This window comes from Perna viridis, chromosome 3, assembly GCF_037379345.1.
Source record: "Perna viridis isolate PV_CMFRI_1.1 ecotype Kerala chromosome 3, ASM3737934v1, whole genome shotgun sequence".
NCBI lineage: Eukaryota > Metazoa > Mollusca > Bivalvia > Mytilida > Mytilidae > Perna > Perna viridis.
This window is the reverse complement of record NC_142447.1, coordinates 22,656,317-22,672,654: the sequence shown is the minus strand read 5'-3', so window position 1 is coordinate 22,672,654 and position 16,338 is coordinate 22,656,317. Positions and strand designations below refer to the sequence as shown.

The 16,338-nt window shown below is 31.7% G+C and overlaps 1 protein-coding gene across 1 annotated transcript in view; it reads right to left on the bottom strand.

Moving 5' to 3' along the window:
* Positions 1 to 16,338, bottom strand: part of LOC148621468 (uncharacterized) — a 32,104-nt gene that overhangs the window by 4,029 nt on the left and 11,737 nt on the right. The window contains exons 8-22 of the mRNA XM_088574072.1: positions 14,049 to 14,066; positions 12,198 to 12,215; positions 10,348 to 10,365; positions 8,498 to 8,515; positions 5,261 to 5,374; positions 4,863 to 4,976; positions 4,628 to 4,741; positions 3,595 to 3,708; positions 3,371 to 3,484; positions 3,156 to 3,269; positions 1,386 to 1,499; positions 1,177 to 1,290; positions 966 to 1,079; positions 757 to 870; positions 559 to 672 (exon numbers count right to left, since the gene is read on the bottom strand). Of these exons, the coding sequence (XP_088430198.1) occupies positions 559 to 672; positions 757 to 870; positions 966 to 1,079; positions 1,177 to 1,290; positions 1,386 to 1,499; positions 3,156 to 3,269; positions 3,371 to 3,484; positions 3,595 to 3,708; positions 4,628 to 4,741; positions 4,863 to 4,976; positions 5,261 to 5,374; positions 8,498 to 8,515; positions 10,348 to 10,365; positions 12,198 to 12,215; positions 14,049 to 14,066 (1,326 nt within the window). The remainder of the gene's footprint in view (positions 1 to 558; positions 673 to 756; positions 871 to 965; positions 1,080 to 1,176; positions 1,291 to 1,385; positions 1,500 to 3,155; positions 3,270 to 3,370; positions 3,485 to 3,594; positions 3,709 to 4,627; positions 4,742 to 4,862; positions 4,977 to 5,260; positions 5,375 to 8,497; positions 8,516 to 10,347; positions 10,366 to 12,197; positions 12,216 to 14,048; positions 14,067 to 16,338) is intronic.

Sequence of the window (16,338 nt, the reverse complement as noted above, 5' to 3'; positions counted from 1 at the left end):
TTAAACAACTTGTGTCTTTGCACTAACTATCAATTTAATTCTTAAACGTTTAATATGATTTATTATTTATTCACTTCAAACAGTATACCTCTCGGTTGAAAATAATCGAATACAAACTTTCCTATATGAATGGATCTTGGTTTTAGATTGTTTATAGTCATCAACAAACGTAACAATACAAAAATATTAACAAAAGTAAATGCAAAATCTATTAATCGAATTAAACCTCCTTGATGTTGTTTGCGGCAGTTTTATTTTCGCTATATCGCGATAAGACCTGTGACAGTATATTAAACTGTCGAGAAAATTTTCATCGAAGAGCAGTCTAATACGATTCGGGAAATGATCGCGAATTTAAAGCCGCGCAAAAGTAGATTGATCGCAGAAATCGCAAGAAAGGACGGCGCGATAATTTTCCGGTTTACAGAATACAATTTTGATTTACTTAAAAGGACTTTTCAAACACTTTCTATTCTATCGAATGACAGATGTAATTGTCAACGGTATCAAATCTTTCCGATATTAAGTACATCAAAACAACGGTAGTGGAAATCCAACCTGTTTCACATGTATCTCCGGTAAATCCGTCTACACAGTCACACGCATAGCTGTTTATTCCATCAGTACATGTTCCTCCGTTGTTACAAGGACCACCAGCACACTCGTTAATGTCTGAAATGTAAAATACGTCTGTATGAAATAGTTAAAGCATTAAAGAATTAGGTTGCGTTTTTATGTGATTTCACACTATTTTACCTGTTTGACAATTCGCACCAGTATATCCAGCAATGCAATCACATATGTAGCTGTTAACACCGTCAGTACATGTTCCCCCGTTGTTACAAGGACCACCAGCACAGTCGTCTATGTCTGAAATGTGTAAAAAGTAAAACCTTATTGTCAGAAAACATAAAATTGAGTACTTGTATTTTTTTTAATATAGAATTTCATATTTGTATATATACCTGTTTGACAGTTGGTACCAGTATATCCAGCAATGCAGTCACATATGTAGTTGTTAATTCCATCTATACATATTCCCCCATTCAAACAAGGACCATCAGCACAGTCATCTACGTCTGAAATTAAAACAAAAAATTGTATGAAATAGGAAAAGCATTAAGTACAAATTACATTATATATTTTTCCTATTGAAAGCCAAACTACTTTACATACCTGTTTGACAATTCGCACCAGTATATCCAGCAATGCAATCACATGTGTAACTGTTAACACCGTCAGTACATGTTCCTTCGTTGTTACAAGGACCACCAGCACAGTCGTCTATGTCTGAAATGTGTAATTCGTATAGTATAAAAAAATAAAACCTTATAGACGAGTACTTGTGTTTTTATTGATATAAAAGTTCATACATGTATATATACCTGTTTGACAGTTGGCACCAGTATATCCAGCAATGCAGTCACATATGTAACTGTTTACACCGTCAATACATGTTCCACCATTGTTACACGGACCATCAGCACAGTCGTCTATGTCTGAAAAACACACACACACACACACACACACATATATATATATATATATATATATATATATATATATATATATATATATATATATATATGTAAGACTCATACATGCATGTCCGGTTCCACAAAGGTGTCCGATTAAATAAGCAGTTCCGATCTTATAATGATGTCAATCTTTGTCTTCAAATTGGAAAACATCTTACATGTACATCGTACCATGATGCGGTCATTCACAAACGTGAATTCGATCACTCAAACATCCGATTAACAATTATATTGAACACTACCGTTTATGTTCGTTTTATTAATTTTTAGGAGCTTAAAGAGACATTATTTCTTTGAGAGTGCGCCACTAGTACAATTCATGGTTCATACTCACCATTTCTTTACGACTGCATTTTGTTTCCGGTAGCGCCCTGTAGTCGTTGTCCGTTATTTTTCCTTTATTTACGATAACATTATATATACAATAATAAATCCAATATTTTAGAAACTTAACATACATACCGTTTCTACCGTTGGTAGAAGACCATTTAGTTTTTGGAGGTTGTTGCCCTACCCGTTTTTAAAATAAGGGTTAAAATAGTTAATTGATTGATTGATTGATTGATTGATTGATTGTTGGGGTTTAACGCCCGAGCAGTAATATTGCAGCTATATTCAGGCGATGAACATGAAATGGGATGATAAAATGAACATGAAATAATGATAATGAAATGAAAAAAGGGATGGGACACAAGGATGATAGGGTAGACACATTTTATTGCTATGAGATAAAAGGAAGGGACGAGTAGGGTCGGGCAATTTAGCCTCCTGTGGCGGAGCGCAAAGGTTCCTACTGCTATCGAATACCACAGCAGGGTTCTTTAACGTGCAAGGAACGTGGCATCTTTCCCAAGACGGTGCACCACTATGGTTTGCGGTCAGGTTTTCCATATTATAGCTGGACAACCCCAGCATGTAACCCGCTAGGGGGACCCCATTCTACCACCTGGGGCACATAACCCAATTGCTCTGTGGCAGAGCGCCTAGCCCCGGCTTGGTTTCTGAGCACTATTAAGTCGCCTTTTACGACAAGTTTAGCGCTGCTGCAAGCCTATTCTTCTGACACCCGGAACTGCACGGGGCGGTTAAAATGGTAAATTATGTTTTTTTAATAAATCAATAACAGTTGTTGTGTCCATAGCAAACTGTAAATCTATATGCTTCAGTGTATCAAAATTAATATTGGGTTAACAATTGCCCCAAGTGGACAGAGGTCAACATTCTGCGGTCGTATGATTCTGAGCTCGGGGCAGCTCTTTATTCTCTGAAATGTGTTGTAAGGACAGGAAGCAACAAATAACAAACATAAGAAGCCAACAGTAAACATAAACGATTACCATGGAATAATATGGTTTTTTTTAAAAGCTGTCTCCAAGACCATAATGCAGAAACAACTAATGTACTGTAATGTCGTCTCTCGAAGTAACCCTACATCCTAGAAGTTAATAATGCTGACGGGGTGTTCCAACGTTTCCGGTTATGTGATGTATTATCGGACACCTTTGTGAAATCGGACATGTTTGTGGAACCGGACACGTTTGTGAGTCATATATATGTCCGATTTCACAGCAATGCATTGAGACTTTATATATATAAAGTTCACACTTGTTTTCATACTTGTTTGACAATTAGCGCCAGTATAACCAGCCATGCAGATACATGTGTAGCTGTTAACACCGTCAGCACATGTTCCCCCATTGTTACACGGACCACCAGCACAGTCGTCTATGTCTGAAATGTAAACGAGTAAATTTGTATAAATTGTACAAGTATAAAATACAAGCTCCATTTAATATTTGCTTTTTATAAAACGTCCACACTAGTTCACATACCTGTTTGACAACTAGCACCAGTATATCCAGCAATGCATTTACATGTGTAGCTGTTAACACCGTCAGTACATGTTCCCCCATTGTTACACGGACCACCAGCACATTCATCGATGTCTAAAATGAATAATGCGCATAGTTTGAAATTGTAAAAAAAACTTAAAACACTAAATTGAGTTTTGATTTTTTGTCATATGATTAATTTCACATATGTTTTATTTATATACCTGTTTGGCATTTGGTACCAGTATATCCAGCAATACAGTCACATGTGTAGCCATTAACACCATCGGAACATGTCCCTCCACTGAAACATGGACCACTAGCACATTCGTCTATATCTGAAAATGCGTCGTATAAAGTTTGAAATCGTTACCAAAAGGAAGGCACATTCAAATAAGTTCTTCATTTATGTTTCACAATTATAATATATATATGTATATATACCTGTTTAACATTTAAAACCAGCAAATCGAGCAGTAGCTTTTCACATCGTCAATACATGTTCCCCCATTGTTGTAGGGTGAATATTTAAATCAAAAAATGAAATCTTTTTGTCATATCTTGAGGAACTCGAGCCTTTAAAATGCAAATCCATCTACCTCAATAAAGTATATGAAACTCCATCGATCAGATCCATATTGTGTTTTCTATTTAAGTTATAACCTGTGTAACATCAGACAAAATATGACAAAACTGTACCATTTTTTTTTATAAAAAATAGTGTTTTATTTGTTTATTTGATACTATTTTATTTGATGCTTGACGATTTAAGTAGTACTCCAGCTTAGAATCATTCAAAATATGATTCGTGGGTTAAAAACCTACATATTTTTATTTTTGATATTTTGTTTGAATTGCCATAGTAAACAGAAATTATCATTCACTTTTTCATATAACCCGTGTTCTTAGGAGATAAAAGTTCAATAGAATGCACTGTAGATTTCAAAATCAAGGGAGATAACTCTGTAAATGACACTCATATACAGTAGAATCTATTGGATTTTCAATGTTGATTATCTCCTATGAGCAGGCAGGTTTGAATTAATAATTACACATTTCATAGTATAGACCCATAAAACAACTTAATTACAAAAAATAAAAATATGTAGTCTTTATTGGGGTGTGTCACATTTTTCAGATTTTGCATGATTCTTACAAGGACTGATACTTAAATAATATTTCATTTTCACTACATCTCTTTAAAATACTAAGAAAACTAGTTGGTAGAATTTATTTGGCAATTTCCTACTGAAATACCTGTCTCACAGTTGGCACCTGTAAACCCATCAACACAGTCACACGTATAGCTGTTTACACTGTCAACACACGTTCCTCCATTGTTACAGAGACCCGTGACACAGTCGTTTATGTCTGAAATATAAAAAAACAAATAGATATTTACATGTATTATTTAAACAAGAAAAATAGAGATCAAATTTATTTGTGATGCGATTTCACTTGTTTTATTTCAGTTTCATTATTCAATTTTAACCTGTTTCACAGTTGATTCCAGTATACCCGTCAACACAGGTACATGTGTAGTCGTTCACACCGTCAGTACATATTCCTCCATTGTTACAAGGTCCTTTAGCACACGCATCGATGTCTGAAATATGAAGTATACAAAAGGTTTTTTTCATTTAAGAACTTATAGAGTTTAAGACAACGAGTCAAGTCAGACAATGGTATGCTTTTACTTGTGCATTAACGAATTACTGTCGGAAACTTCTAATTTTAAAATTATACTTATGCTTAAGATTTAAAAATTAATGTTATCTAGAACTCCATACGAGTGCTTGAATTTAGTGTCTGTCTTCATTGACTAAAAAGTCATAAGTATACGGGTAGTACATTTAAACCATCAGTTTCTGTAGTGTTTAAACAGTTTACCTATATCACAGTTGGTGCCAGAATAACCTAGTTGACAATTACAAGTGTAACTGCCAATATCATCAAAGCATACCCCACCATTAATGCAAGGTCCTGATGCACATTGGTCACCATCTGTGAGAATATGTGATACACCATGAATCAAATACCTAAAGATTACAAATCATTCTTACGGTAAATCATGCCTAATACAAATCCAAAATAAACGAAACAACTTCCTACACCAGACATTGTAATTTTATGCTACCTGTATGTATTGAAATATACCGGAAACACCAAACTGTAATAGAAGCGGGAGGTCTAGCGCTAACCCACCATTTCCATTGACAATGACTATACCAAGTCATGACCATTGCGGTTGATTCCAATTTTCCGGTTTTTTACTTGATATTGCCATTTGTTATTCGAACTTACCTTTTATCTACATTTTTATTACCTCGATAATTTTCTACTAACCCTTTATTCAATAGAATTTTTGGTGAGTTATCCTCAAGCGTTCTCGGCACGAGTGATAAAATTTTGGTTATTCACGATAACCAATTGATTGTCCTATTTATTATATAGATTTTTTACATAATTCATCGATATTTTCAATATGAACTTTGAATTCTGTGATTGGTGGAGTGACGATTTGGTGGGAGAAAGCGCAAGAGTGAAATTACCGAATTTATTTCACAGTGTGAATTATCGATATTTATTACACTGGGAACATTCCATAAAACATTGCTATCTATATAATAAACTTAAGTCATTGTCTATGCCCTTTACACTCTATGTAAAGCTATAAAAGGCATGCTTGTTTCTTACAATATCAATACATCTAACTTAGTCCTAGTACACTATCGCTTGAATATAGCTGAAATATTGCTGCTCGGGCATTAAACCCCAACAAACAAACAAACAAACAAACCTAGTACATGGTACACGTTGCTCATACTTAACTACAATACCAAACAGTTTTCAAAACGGAACAATTTTGCAGATATTAAAGAAATTGTTTGGTTTTGGCAGGTCAAAAAAAGCAATAATTAATGTACCGCCAACTTGTTAAGGAGGTAGTCCTAGAGTAAGGGACATAACTCTTGAAATTAGTTTTATGTTTGAATTATATTAAATTTCACCAAAGCTAATCAAGCTGTGATTTGAAACAGAATAAAATCTATCCATGTTACTATGATGCTTAAATGAGATTGATTTCAAATGCTGAATACAAAAGTTTCAATGATTTGTAAGAGTTGTGTCTTTTACCCTTATACGTCCTTAGATGTCCAGGCAGCACGGGTGTTACACTATAGGAATCAACGTGTCTCTGCCCACGCCTGAAAAGTTCGGTTAACCCGTTGAACCTCAATGCTTATGATTGCGACTTGCAATTCTTCCCCGTCAACGAGGAATTCCGAGTAGTCATTAGTTTCTCATTTGATGAGGAATATATACTACATTCTTTACAGGGATCTGTAAGAATTTGTTTTCAAGATAGAAGAATTATACTATCTGATTTCCAATAAGCATGTTAAGACGAGTAATTAACAAGTATCAAATACTTAGTATTGTTTAGCTATTGTTTAAGAAATGTGCATGAAACAAAGCATAATTAATAAAATCAAATTAATAGGGTAACATGGACACATACACTTAATCATCATGTAAAATTAAAATCGAGCAAAAAAAAAAACAACAACAACACAAACGCACAAAATAAGTAAACGATATTAAATGCGTACCGTTGCATTAAACGACGTTATTTAAATTACTAAAAACTTTCACACAAAATTTATTGAATACATGAATAAAACATTATATATTAGGGAATTTACAATGTTAAAAAAGTCATCTGCCTTTACTTATCGATACGAATGTCAACAAATGTCTACGAGTTGTTATGTTAAGTGTTATTTACGGCTACTGGCGAGTCCAATACGAATGTTAACATATGACTAAGAACTGAATATTCGTAGGGGTCCATAAAATAAAATAGTGTATGTGAAGAGGGCATTATAGTTAGTCGTAAAAGTTGTATATGATAGGAGCTTAATTTAAATTCTCTAGCTTTTTGGTTGAAAAAATTATTTTGATCTGATTTAACTGAACCCTGATTCCGAACCATGTTTCGGATTCACCAAAAATCCCAACATTACAGTTGTTCTAGAAAAGAAAAAAATGAATAAAACCAAATTCACAGATAGATTGTTCTGGGAGTCCAACATTTTATCGCAAAGTAAATTATGCACGAAGCAAGGCATTTTAGTTATCCCATTTCAGAAACACAGTTAATTTGTATAAAAAAAACAGGCAAAAAATAAGTAAATGATATTAAATGCGTACCCTCGCATTAAACGACTCTATTATTAAAAAATTTCACATGAAATTAAATAAATGAATAAATCAAAAATCATATTATAGAAATTTACATTGACAAAAGAAAAATTACCTTACGTATAGATACGAATGTCACCAAATGTCTACGAGTTGTTATGTTAAGTGTTATTTACGGCTACTGTCGAGTCAAATACGAATGTTAACGAATGTCTAAGAACTAGATATTCGTAGGGGTCCGTAAGATAAAATAGTGTATTTGAAGAGGGCATACATTATAGTAAGTCGTAAAAGTTGTAAATGATAAGAGCTTAATTTAAATTCTCTAGCTTTGCTCGAAGCATTTTTGCTAGCTCAGTATGAATTCATTAATACCTAAAGGTGATTTGGGTTCAATAAAAGTTTCACAAATTGTTGTTCATTAATCAACACGGTATAGCGTTTAGGGAATGACTGTTATGTTTTCGGTCTATGAGGAAACAACCTCAATCATGTGGTGCACACTAAAAACCTGAAACACAAGTGCTTTGGGATCAATAAAAGTTTCACAAAATGTTGTTCATCAATCAACATACGGTTTTACTGTATTCTAGAATTAAGAAGATATTTGTAATTTCTTACAAAAAACAAAAGGGTATCAAAGGTAAAATTATGTTTTTTAGAAATCTTTTACTAAGTCTGACAATGCTCTACTTGGAAAAAAAACTTAATGTGTCTTACTAGTGACTAACAAGGTTGTAGGTAACAAATATAAACGAAAGATAAAAAATCTAATACATTTCAAATTGTTCCAATCGATTAATCATAAGATCATATGATACATATCAGTGCGTGAATTGTGAAAAATGGACAACGCAAATTTCAAATAATTATATAGGAGTCAAATACCAAAAAGCTAATTTTATCTAGGTAAAACTTTACCTGAAGTTGTGTGATAACCTGAAACAAGAATTTAACACATTTAAGTAAATTACTATACCATGGAGATAGTAACATAGATTTAAGTCACTATACCTTAGAGATTGTTTCTGCGAATATAGAGATATTTTTCATCAAAACAAAAACATCTTTCATTCATTAATCCCTTTGTCTAGCACTATCTTCCATAGATATAAGAAGAAACGTCCACTCATATTCTTACATAATATATACGAAAATGAATAAAAATTTTGGAATTACTCGATTTTCATTCCACTGAGCACAAATAGAATGTGATATTAATTTAACCAAAACTCTTTTAAAAAGATTCAGGTAATTTTTAAAACTTCAAAAATGTAACACTAATCACAATGATCACAAATTAGTGCAACAATTTTCATTAATTTGTCTGAAGTTTTATTTTAAAATTGGGTTTATTTAACTTCAGTATATGGTGTTTAACATAATCTGCAGGGATCCGTTTCTTTTACGTTAATCTGAAACATGTTTCTAGATCATTGTCATGCTTCATCATTTCTTTTCAATAACGTAGAAGCATGATATCAAATCGTGTCAGCCGTAAGAGCCAAATGATTTATACCAATATTACAAGTCTTTTTTATGGGCAGCCATGTTTAAATTCAGTTTAACGTAACGTAGCATTCTTCAAATGGTTGAAACATTATTTTGATCTGATTTAACTGAACCCTGATTCCGAACCATGTTTCGGATTCACCAAAAATCCCAACATTACAGTTGTTCTAGAAAAGAAAAAAAATGAATAAAACCAAATTCACAGATAGATTGTTCTGGGAATCCAACATTTTATCGCAAAGTAAATTATGCACGAAGCAAGGCATTTTAGTTATCCCATTTCAGAAACACAGTTAATTTGTATAAAAAAAACAGGCAAAAAATAAGTAAATGATATTAAATGCGTACCCTCGCATTAAACGACTGTATTATTAAAAAATTTCACATGAAATTAAATAAATGAATAAATGAAAAATCATATTATAGAAATTTACATTGACAAAAGAAAAATTACCTTATGTATAGATACGAATGTCACCAAATGTCTACGAGTTGTTATGTTAAGTGTTATTTACGGCTACTGTCGAGTCAAATACGAATGTTAACGAATGTCTAAGAACTAGATATTCGTAGGGGTCCGTAAGATAAAATAGTGTATTTGAAGAGGGCATACATTATAGTAAGTCGTAAAAGTTGTAAATGATAAGAGCTTAATTTAAATTCTCTAGCTTTGCTCGAAGCATTTTTGCTAGCTCAGTATGAATTCATTAATACCTAAAGGTGATTTGGGTTCAAAAAAAGTTTCACAAATTGTTGTTCATTAATCAACACGGTATAGCGTTTAGGGAATGACTGTTATGTTTTCGGTCTATGAGGAAACAACCTCAATCATGTGGTGCACACTAAAAACCTGAAACACAAGTGCTTTGGGATCAATAAAAGTTTCACAAAATGTTGTTCATCAATCAACATACGGTTTTACTGTATTCTAGAATTAAGAAGATATTTGTAATTTCTTACAAAAAACAAAAGGGTATCAAAGGTAAAATTATGTTTTTTAGAAATCTTTTACTAAGTCTGACAATGCTCTACTTGGAAAAAAACTTAATGTGTCTTACTAGTGACTAACAAGGTTGTAGGTAACAAATATAAACGAAAGATAAAAAATCTAATACATTTCAAATTGTTCCAATCGATTAATCATAAGATCATATGATACATATCAGTGCGTGAATTGTGAAAAATGGACAACGCAAATTTCAAATAATTATATAGGAGTCAAATACCAAAAAGCTAATTTTATCTAGGTAAAACTTTACCTGAAGTTGTGTGATAACCTGAAACAAGAATTTAACACATTTAAGTAAATTACTATACCATGGAGATAGTAACATAGATTTAAGTCACTATACCTTAGAGATTGTTTCTGCGAATATAGAGATATTTTTCATCAAAACAAAAACATCTTTCATTCATTAATCCCTTTGTCTAGCACTATCTTCCATAGATATAAGAAGAAACGTCCACTCATATTCTTACATAATATATACGAAAATGAATAAAAATTTTGGAATTACTCGATTTTCATTCCACTGAGCACAAATAGAATGTGATATTAATTTAACCAAAACTCTTTTAAAAAGATTCAGGTAATTTTTAAAACTTCAAAAATGTAACACTAATCACAATGATCACAAATTAGTGCAACAATTTTCATTAATTTGTCTGAAGTTTTATTTTAAAATTGGGTTTATTTAACTTCAGTATATGGTGTTTAACATAATCTGCAGGGATCCGTTTCTTTTACGTTAATCTGAAACATGTTTCTAGATCATTGTCATGCTTCATCATTTCTTTTCAATAACGTAGAAGCATGATATCAAATCGTGTCAGCCGTAAGAGCCAAATGATTTATACCAATATTACAAGTCTTTTTTATGGGCAGCCATGTTTAAATTCAGTTTAACGTAACGTAGCATTCTTCAAATGGTTGAAACATTATTTTGATCTGATTTAACTGAACCCTGATTCCGAACCATGTTTCGGATTCACCAAAAATCCCAACATTACAGTTGTTCTAGAAAAGAAAAAAAATGAATAAAACCAAATTCACAGATAGATTGTTCTGGGAATCCAACATTTTATCGCAAAGTAAATTATGCACGAAGCAAGGCATTTTAGTTATCCCATTTCAGAAACACAGTTAATTTGTATAAAAAAAACAGGCAAAAAATAAGTAAATGATATTAAATGCGTACCCTCGCATTAAACGACTGTATTATTAAAAAATTTCACATGAAATTAAATAAATGAATAAATGAAAAATCATATTATAGAAATTTACATTGACAAAAGAAAAATTACCTTATGTATAGATACGAATGTCACCAAATGTCTACGAGTTGTTATGTTAAGTGTTATTTACGGCTACTGTCGAGTCAAATACGAATGTTAACGAATGTCTAAGAACTAGATATTCGTAGGGGTCCGTAAGATAAAATAGTGTATTTGAAGAGGGCATACATTATAGTAAGTCGTAAAAGTTGTAAATGATAAGAGCTTAATTTAAATTCTCTAGCTTTGCTCGAAGCATTTTTGCTAGCTCAGTATGAATTCATTAATACCTAAAGGTGATTTGGGTTCAAAAAAAGTTTCACAAATTGTTGTTCATTAATCAACACGGTATAGCGTTTAGGGAATGACTGTTATGTTTTCGGTCTATGAGGAAACAACCTCAATCATGTGGTGCACACTAAAAACCTGAAACACAAGTGCTTTGGGATCAATAAAAGTTTCACAAAATGTTGTTCATCAATCAACATACGGTTTTACTGTATTCTAGAATTAAGAAGATATTTGTAATTTCTTACAAAAAACAAAAGGGTATCAAAGGTAAAATTATGTTTTTTAGAAATCTTTTACTAAGTCTGACAATGCTCTACTTGGAAAAAAACTTAATGTGTCTTACTAGTGACTAACAAGGTTGTAGGTAACAAATATAAACGAAAGATAAAAAATCTAATACATTTCAAATTGTTCCAATCGATTAATCATAAGATCATATGATACATATCAGTGCGTGAATTGTGAAAAATGGACAACGCAAATTTCAAATAATTATATAGGAGTCAAATACCAAAAAGCTAATTTTATCTAGGTAAAACTTTACCTGAAGTTGTGTGATAACCTGAAACAAGAATTTAACACATTTAAGTAAATTACTATATCATGGAGATATAACATGGAATTAAGTCACTATACTTTAGAGATTGTTTCTGCGAATATAGAGATATTTTTCATCAAAACAAAAACATCTTTCATTCATTAATCCCTTTGTCTAGCACTATCTTCCATAGATATAAGAAGAAACGTCCACTCATATTCTTACATAATATATACGAAAATGAATAAAAATTTTGGAATTACTCGATTTTCATTCCACTGAGCACAAATAGAATGTGATATTAATTTAACCAAAACTCTTTTAAATAGATTCAGGTAATTTTTAAAACTTCAAAAATGTAACACTAATCACAATGATCACAAATTAGTGCAACAATTTTCATTAATTTGTCTGAAGTTTTATTTTAAAATTGGGTTTATTTAACTTCAGTATATGGTGTTTAACATAATCTGCAGGGATCCGTTTCTTTTACGTTAATCTGAAACATGTTTCTAGATCATTGTCATGCTTCATCATTTCTTTTAAATGACTTAGAAGCATGATATCAAATCGTGTCAGCCGTAAGAGCCAAATGATTTATACCAATATTACAAGTCTTTTTTATGGGCAGCCATGTTTAAATTCAGTTTAACGTAACGTAGCATTCTTCAAATGGTTGAAACATTATTTTGATCTGATTTAATTGAACCCTGATTCCGAACCATGTTTCGGATTCACCAAAAATCCCAACATTACAGTTGTTCTAGAAAAGAAAAAAAATGAATAAAACCAAATTCACAGATAGATTGTTCTGGGAATCCAACGTTTTATCGCAAAGTAAATTATGCACGAACCAAGGCATTTTAGTTATCCCATTTCAGAAACACAGTTAATTTGTATAAAAAAAAACAGACAAAAAATAAGTAAATGATATTAAATGCGTACCCTCGCATTAAACGACTTTATTATTAAAAAATTTCACATGAAATTAAATAAATGAATAAATGAAAAATCATATTATAGAAATTTACATTGACAAAAGAAAAATTACCTTACGTATAGATACGAATGTCACCAAATGTCTACGAGTTGTTATGTTAAGTGTTATTTACGGCTACTGTCGAGTCAAATACGAATGTTAACGAATGTCTAAGAACTAGATATTCGTAGGGGTCCGTAAGATAAAATAGTGTATTTGAAGAGGGCATACATTATAGTAAGTCGTAAAAGTTGTAAATGATAAGAGCTTAATTTAAATTCTCTAGCTTTGCTCGAAGCATTTTTGCTAGCTCAGTATGAATTCATTAATACCTAAAGGTGATTTGGGTTCAAAAAAAGTTTCACAAATTGTTGTTCATTAATCAACACGGTATAGCGTTTAGGGAATGACTGTTATGTTTTCGGTCTATGAGGAAACAACCTCAATCATGTGGTGCACACTAAAAACCTGAAACACAAGTGCTTTGGGATCAATAAAAGTTTCACAAAATGTTGTTCATCAATCAACATACGGTTTTACTGTATTCTAGAATTAAGAAGATATTTGTAAATATCTTACAAAAAACAAAAGGGTATCAAAGGTAAAATTATGTTTTTTAGAAATCTTTTACTAAGTCTGACAATGCTCTACTTGGAAAAAAACTTAATGTGTCTTACTAGTGACTAACAAGGTTGTAGGTAACAAATATAAACGAAAGATAAAAAATCTAATACATTTCAAATTGTTCCAATCGATTAATCATAAGATCATATGATACATATCAGTGCGTGAATGGTGAAAAATGGACAACGCAAATTTCAAATAATTATATAGGAGTCAAATACCAAAAAGCTAATTTTATCTAGGTAAAACTTTACCTGAAGTTGTGTAATAACCTGAAACAAGAATTTAACACATTTAAGTAAATTACTATACCATGGAGATAGTAACATAGATTTAAGTCACTATACCTTAGAGATTGTTTCTGCGAATATAGAGATATTTTTCTTCAAAACAAAAACATCTTTCATTCATTAATCCCTTTGCCTAGCACTATCTTCAATGGATATAAGAAGAAACGCCCACTCATATTCTTACATAATATATACGAAAATGAATAAAAATTTTGGAATTACTCGATTTTCATTCCACTGAGCACAAATAGAATGTGATATTAATTTAACCAAAACTCTTTTAAATAGATTCAGGTAATTTTTAAAACTTCAAAAATGTAACACTAATCACAATGATCACAAATTAGTGCAACAATTTTCATTAATTTGTCTGAAGTTTTATTTTAAAATTGGGTTTATTTAACTTCAGTATATGGTGTTTAACATAATCTGCAGGGATCCGTTTCTTTTACGTTAATCTGAAACATGTTTCTAGATCATTGTCATGCTTCATCATTTCTTTTCAATGACTTAGAAGCATGATATCAGATCGTGTCAGCCGTAAGAGCCAAATGATTTATACCAATATTACAAGTCTTTTTTATGGGCAGCCATGTTTAAATTCAGTTTAACGTAACGTAGCATTCTTCAAATGGTTGAAAAATTATTTTGATCTGATTTAACTGAACTTTCATTCATTTATTCCTTTGCGTAGCACTATCTTGCACAGATATAAGAGACAACACCCAGTCACGTTATTAGATAATATATACAAAAAATATGTGTCAATTTGTATTCACTCAATTTTCATTCAATTGAGTACAAAGAGAATGTAAAATTAGTTTAACTAAGTCTCTTTAAAAAAACATTCGGGAATTTGTTTAAAATACTTAAAGAATGTAAAACTCATAACAATGATAAAAAACTAATGCAATGACTCATTTATTTGTTTGAAGTTTTAATTTATAGTTCGGTTCAATGTATTTCAGTATATGAAGTTATATTTCTCAACAAAGACGTCATTTGCAGGGATGGATTTCTTTTACGTGAATCTGAAACATGATTCCTGATCATTGACATGCTTCATATTTTTTTTCTTTTCAAAGCATGATTTCATGTCAACCATAAAAGCCCAATGATTTAAATTCATAACAAGTCTTTTTTTATTCACGGGCAGCCTTATTTAAATTCAGTTCTCGGAAAAATGCGTTTTTCAAATGGTTGATATTTGATTTGAAGACTTTGCTGAGAGAAAAAGAACATCAATATATCTTGTAGTCTTACTTTTTTAAAATGAAATCCAAAACAAAATATTTATGGCATTTATATGACAGGTTAAGAATTTTCAAAATGAAGTCAAATTATTATCCTATTTTCACATTACAGTTATGCACAGCAAAAAAGCCCCATATGAAATTAAAACAATGTTCAATAATTGATTGTCATATGAATCGAGTATAAAACTAGTGGCTTAAGAGAGCCTGGATCGCTCACCTGGTCAACCGTATGCTTATTCGAAAAGCTTGAGGAATGAGATGGGCCAAGTTTAAAATAACTTAATTGTCAAATTCAGGAAATGCTTTTAATAGCATTTTTATGACCTGAACCAGAATTTTGCTTAAGGCAACAGTTTTTATATTTTTTTTTCAAAAAATTTTCTTACGACCCCTATGTTCCGTTTTTAGTTTAGGCAGTCATACCTTTTCATGGATTAAAAATCACAAGTTATTTCGAGCACAATACACTAAAGAACCAATATGCTTATTTTCATTGAATGATCGATCATAAATGGTTTTAGAGAAGAAGTTGTATATGCGAAAAATGCCAAAAAGCTTTTTAGGGGCCTTTACTCCTACATCAGTTGATTAATCATTTTGAAAATTTCGGCATAGATCCGTCTCGTGATGCTGGAAAATATTACACTCTGGAAGATTTTTGCTAAAGCAATGGTAGGTTCCAACGTTTATTTTGTGCATAATACTCGTAGGAACAAACATGCAAAGTTAACATCCTGTCGGTATAGTAGTTTCAAAGGAGAAGACTTTCGAAACTTTGCCCAGGACAACGACGACGGACGCAAAGTGATGGCATAAGCTCACTTGGCCTTTGGTCATGTGAGCTAATAATAATAATATTTTTTCACAAAAATATATGATTGTCATATGTTTTCAAGCCCATGTTTACCACTATTATGTGGTTTATCTTATGACTGTTATATGAGTATCATATGAAACGATCCCCATATGATATGTAGCATATTTGGCTGCATTTGAAG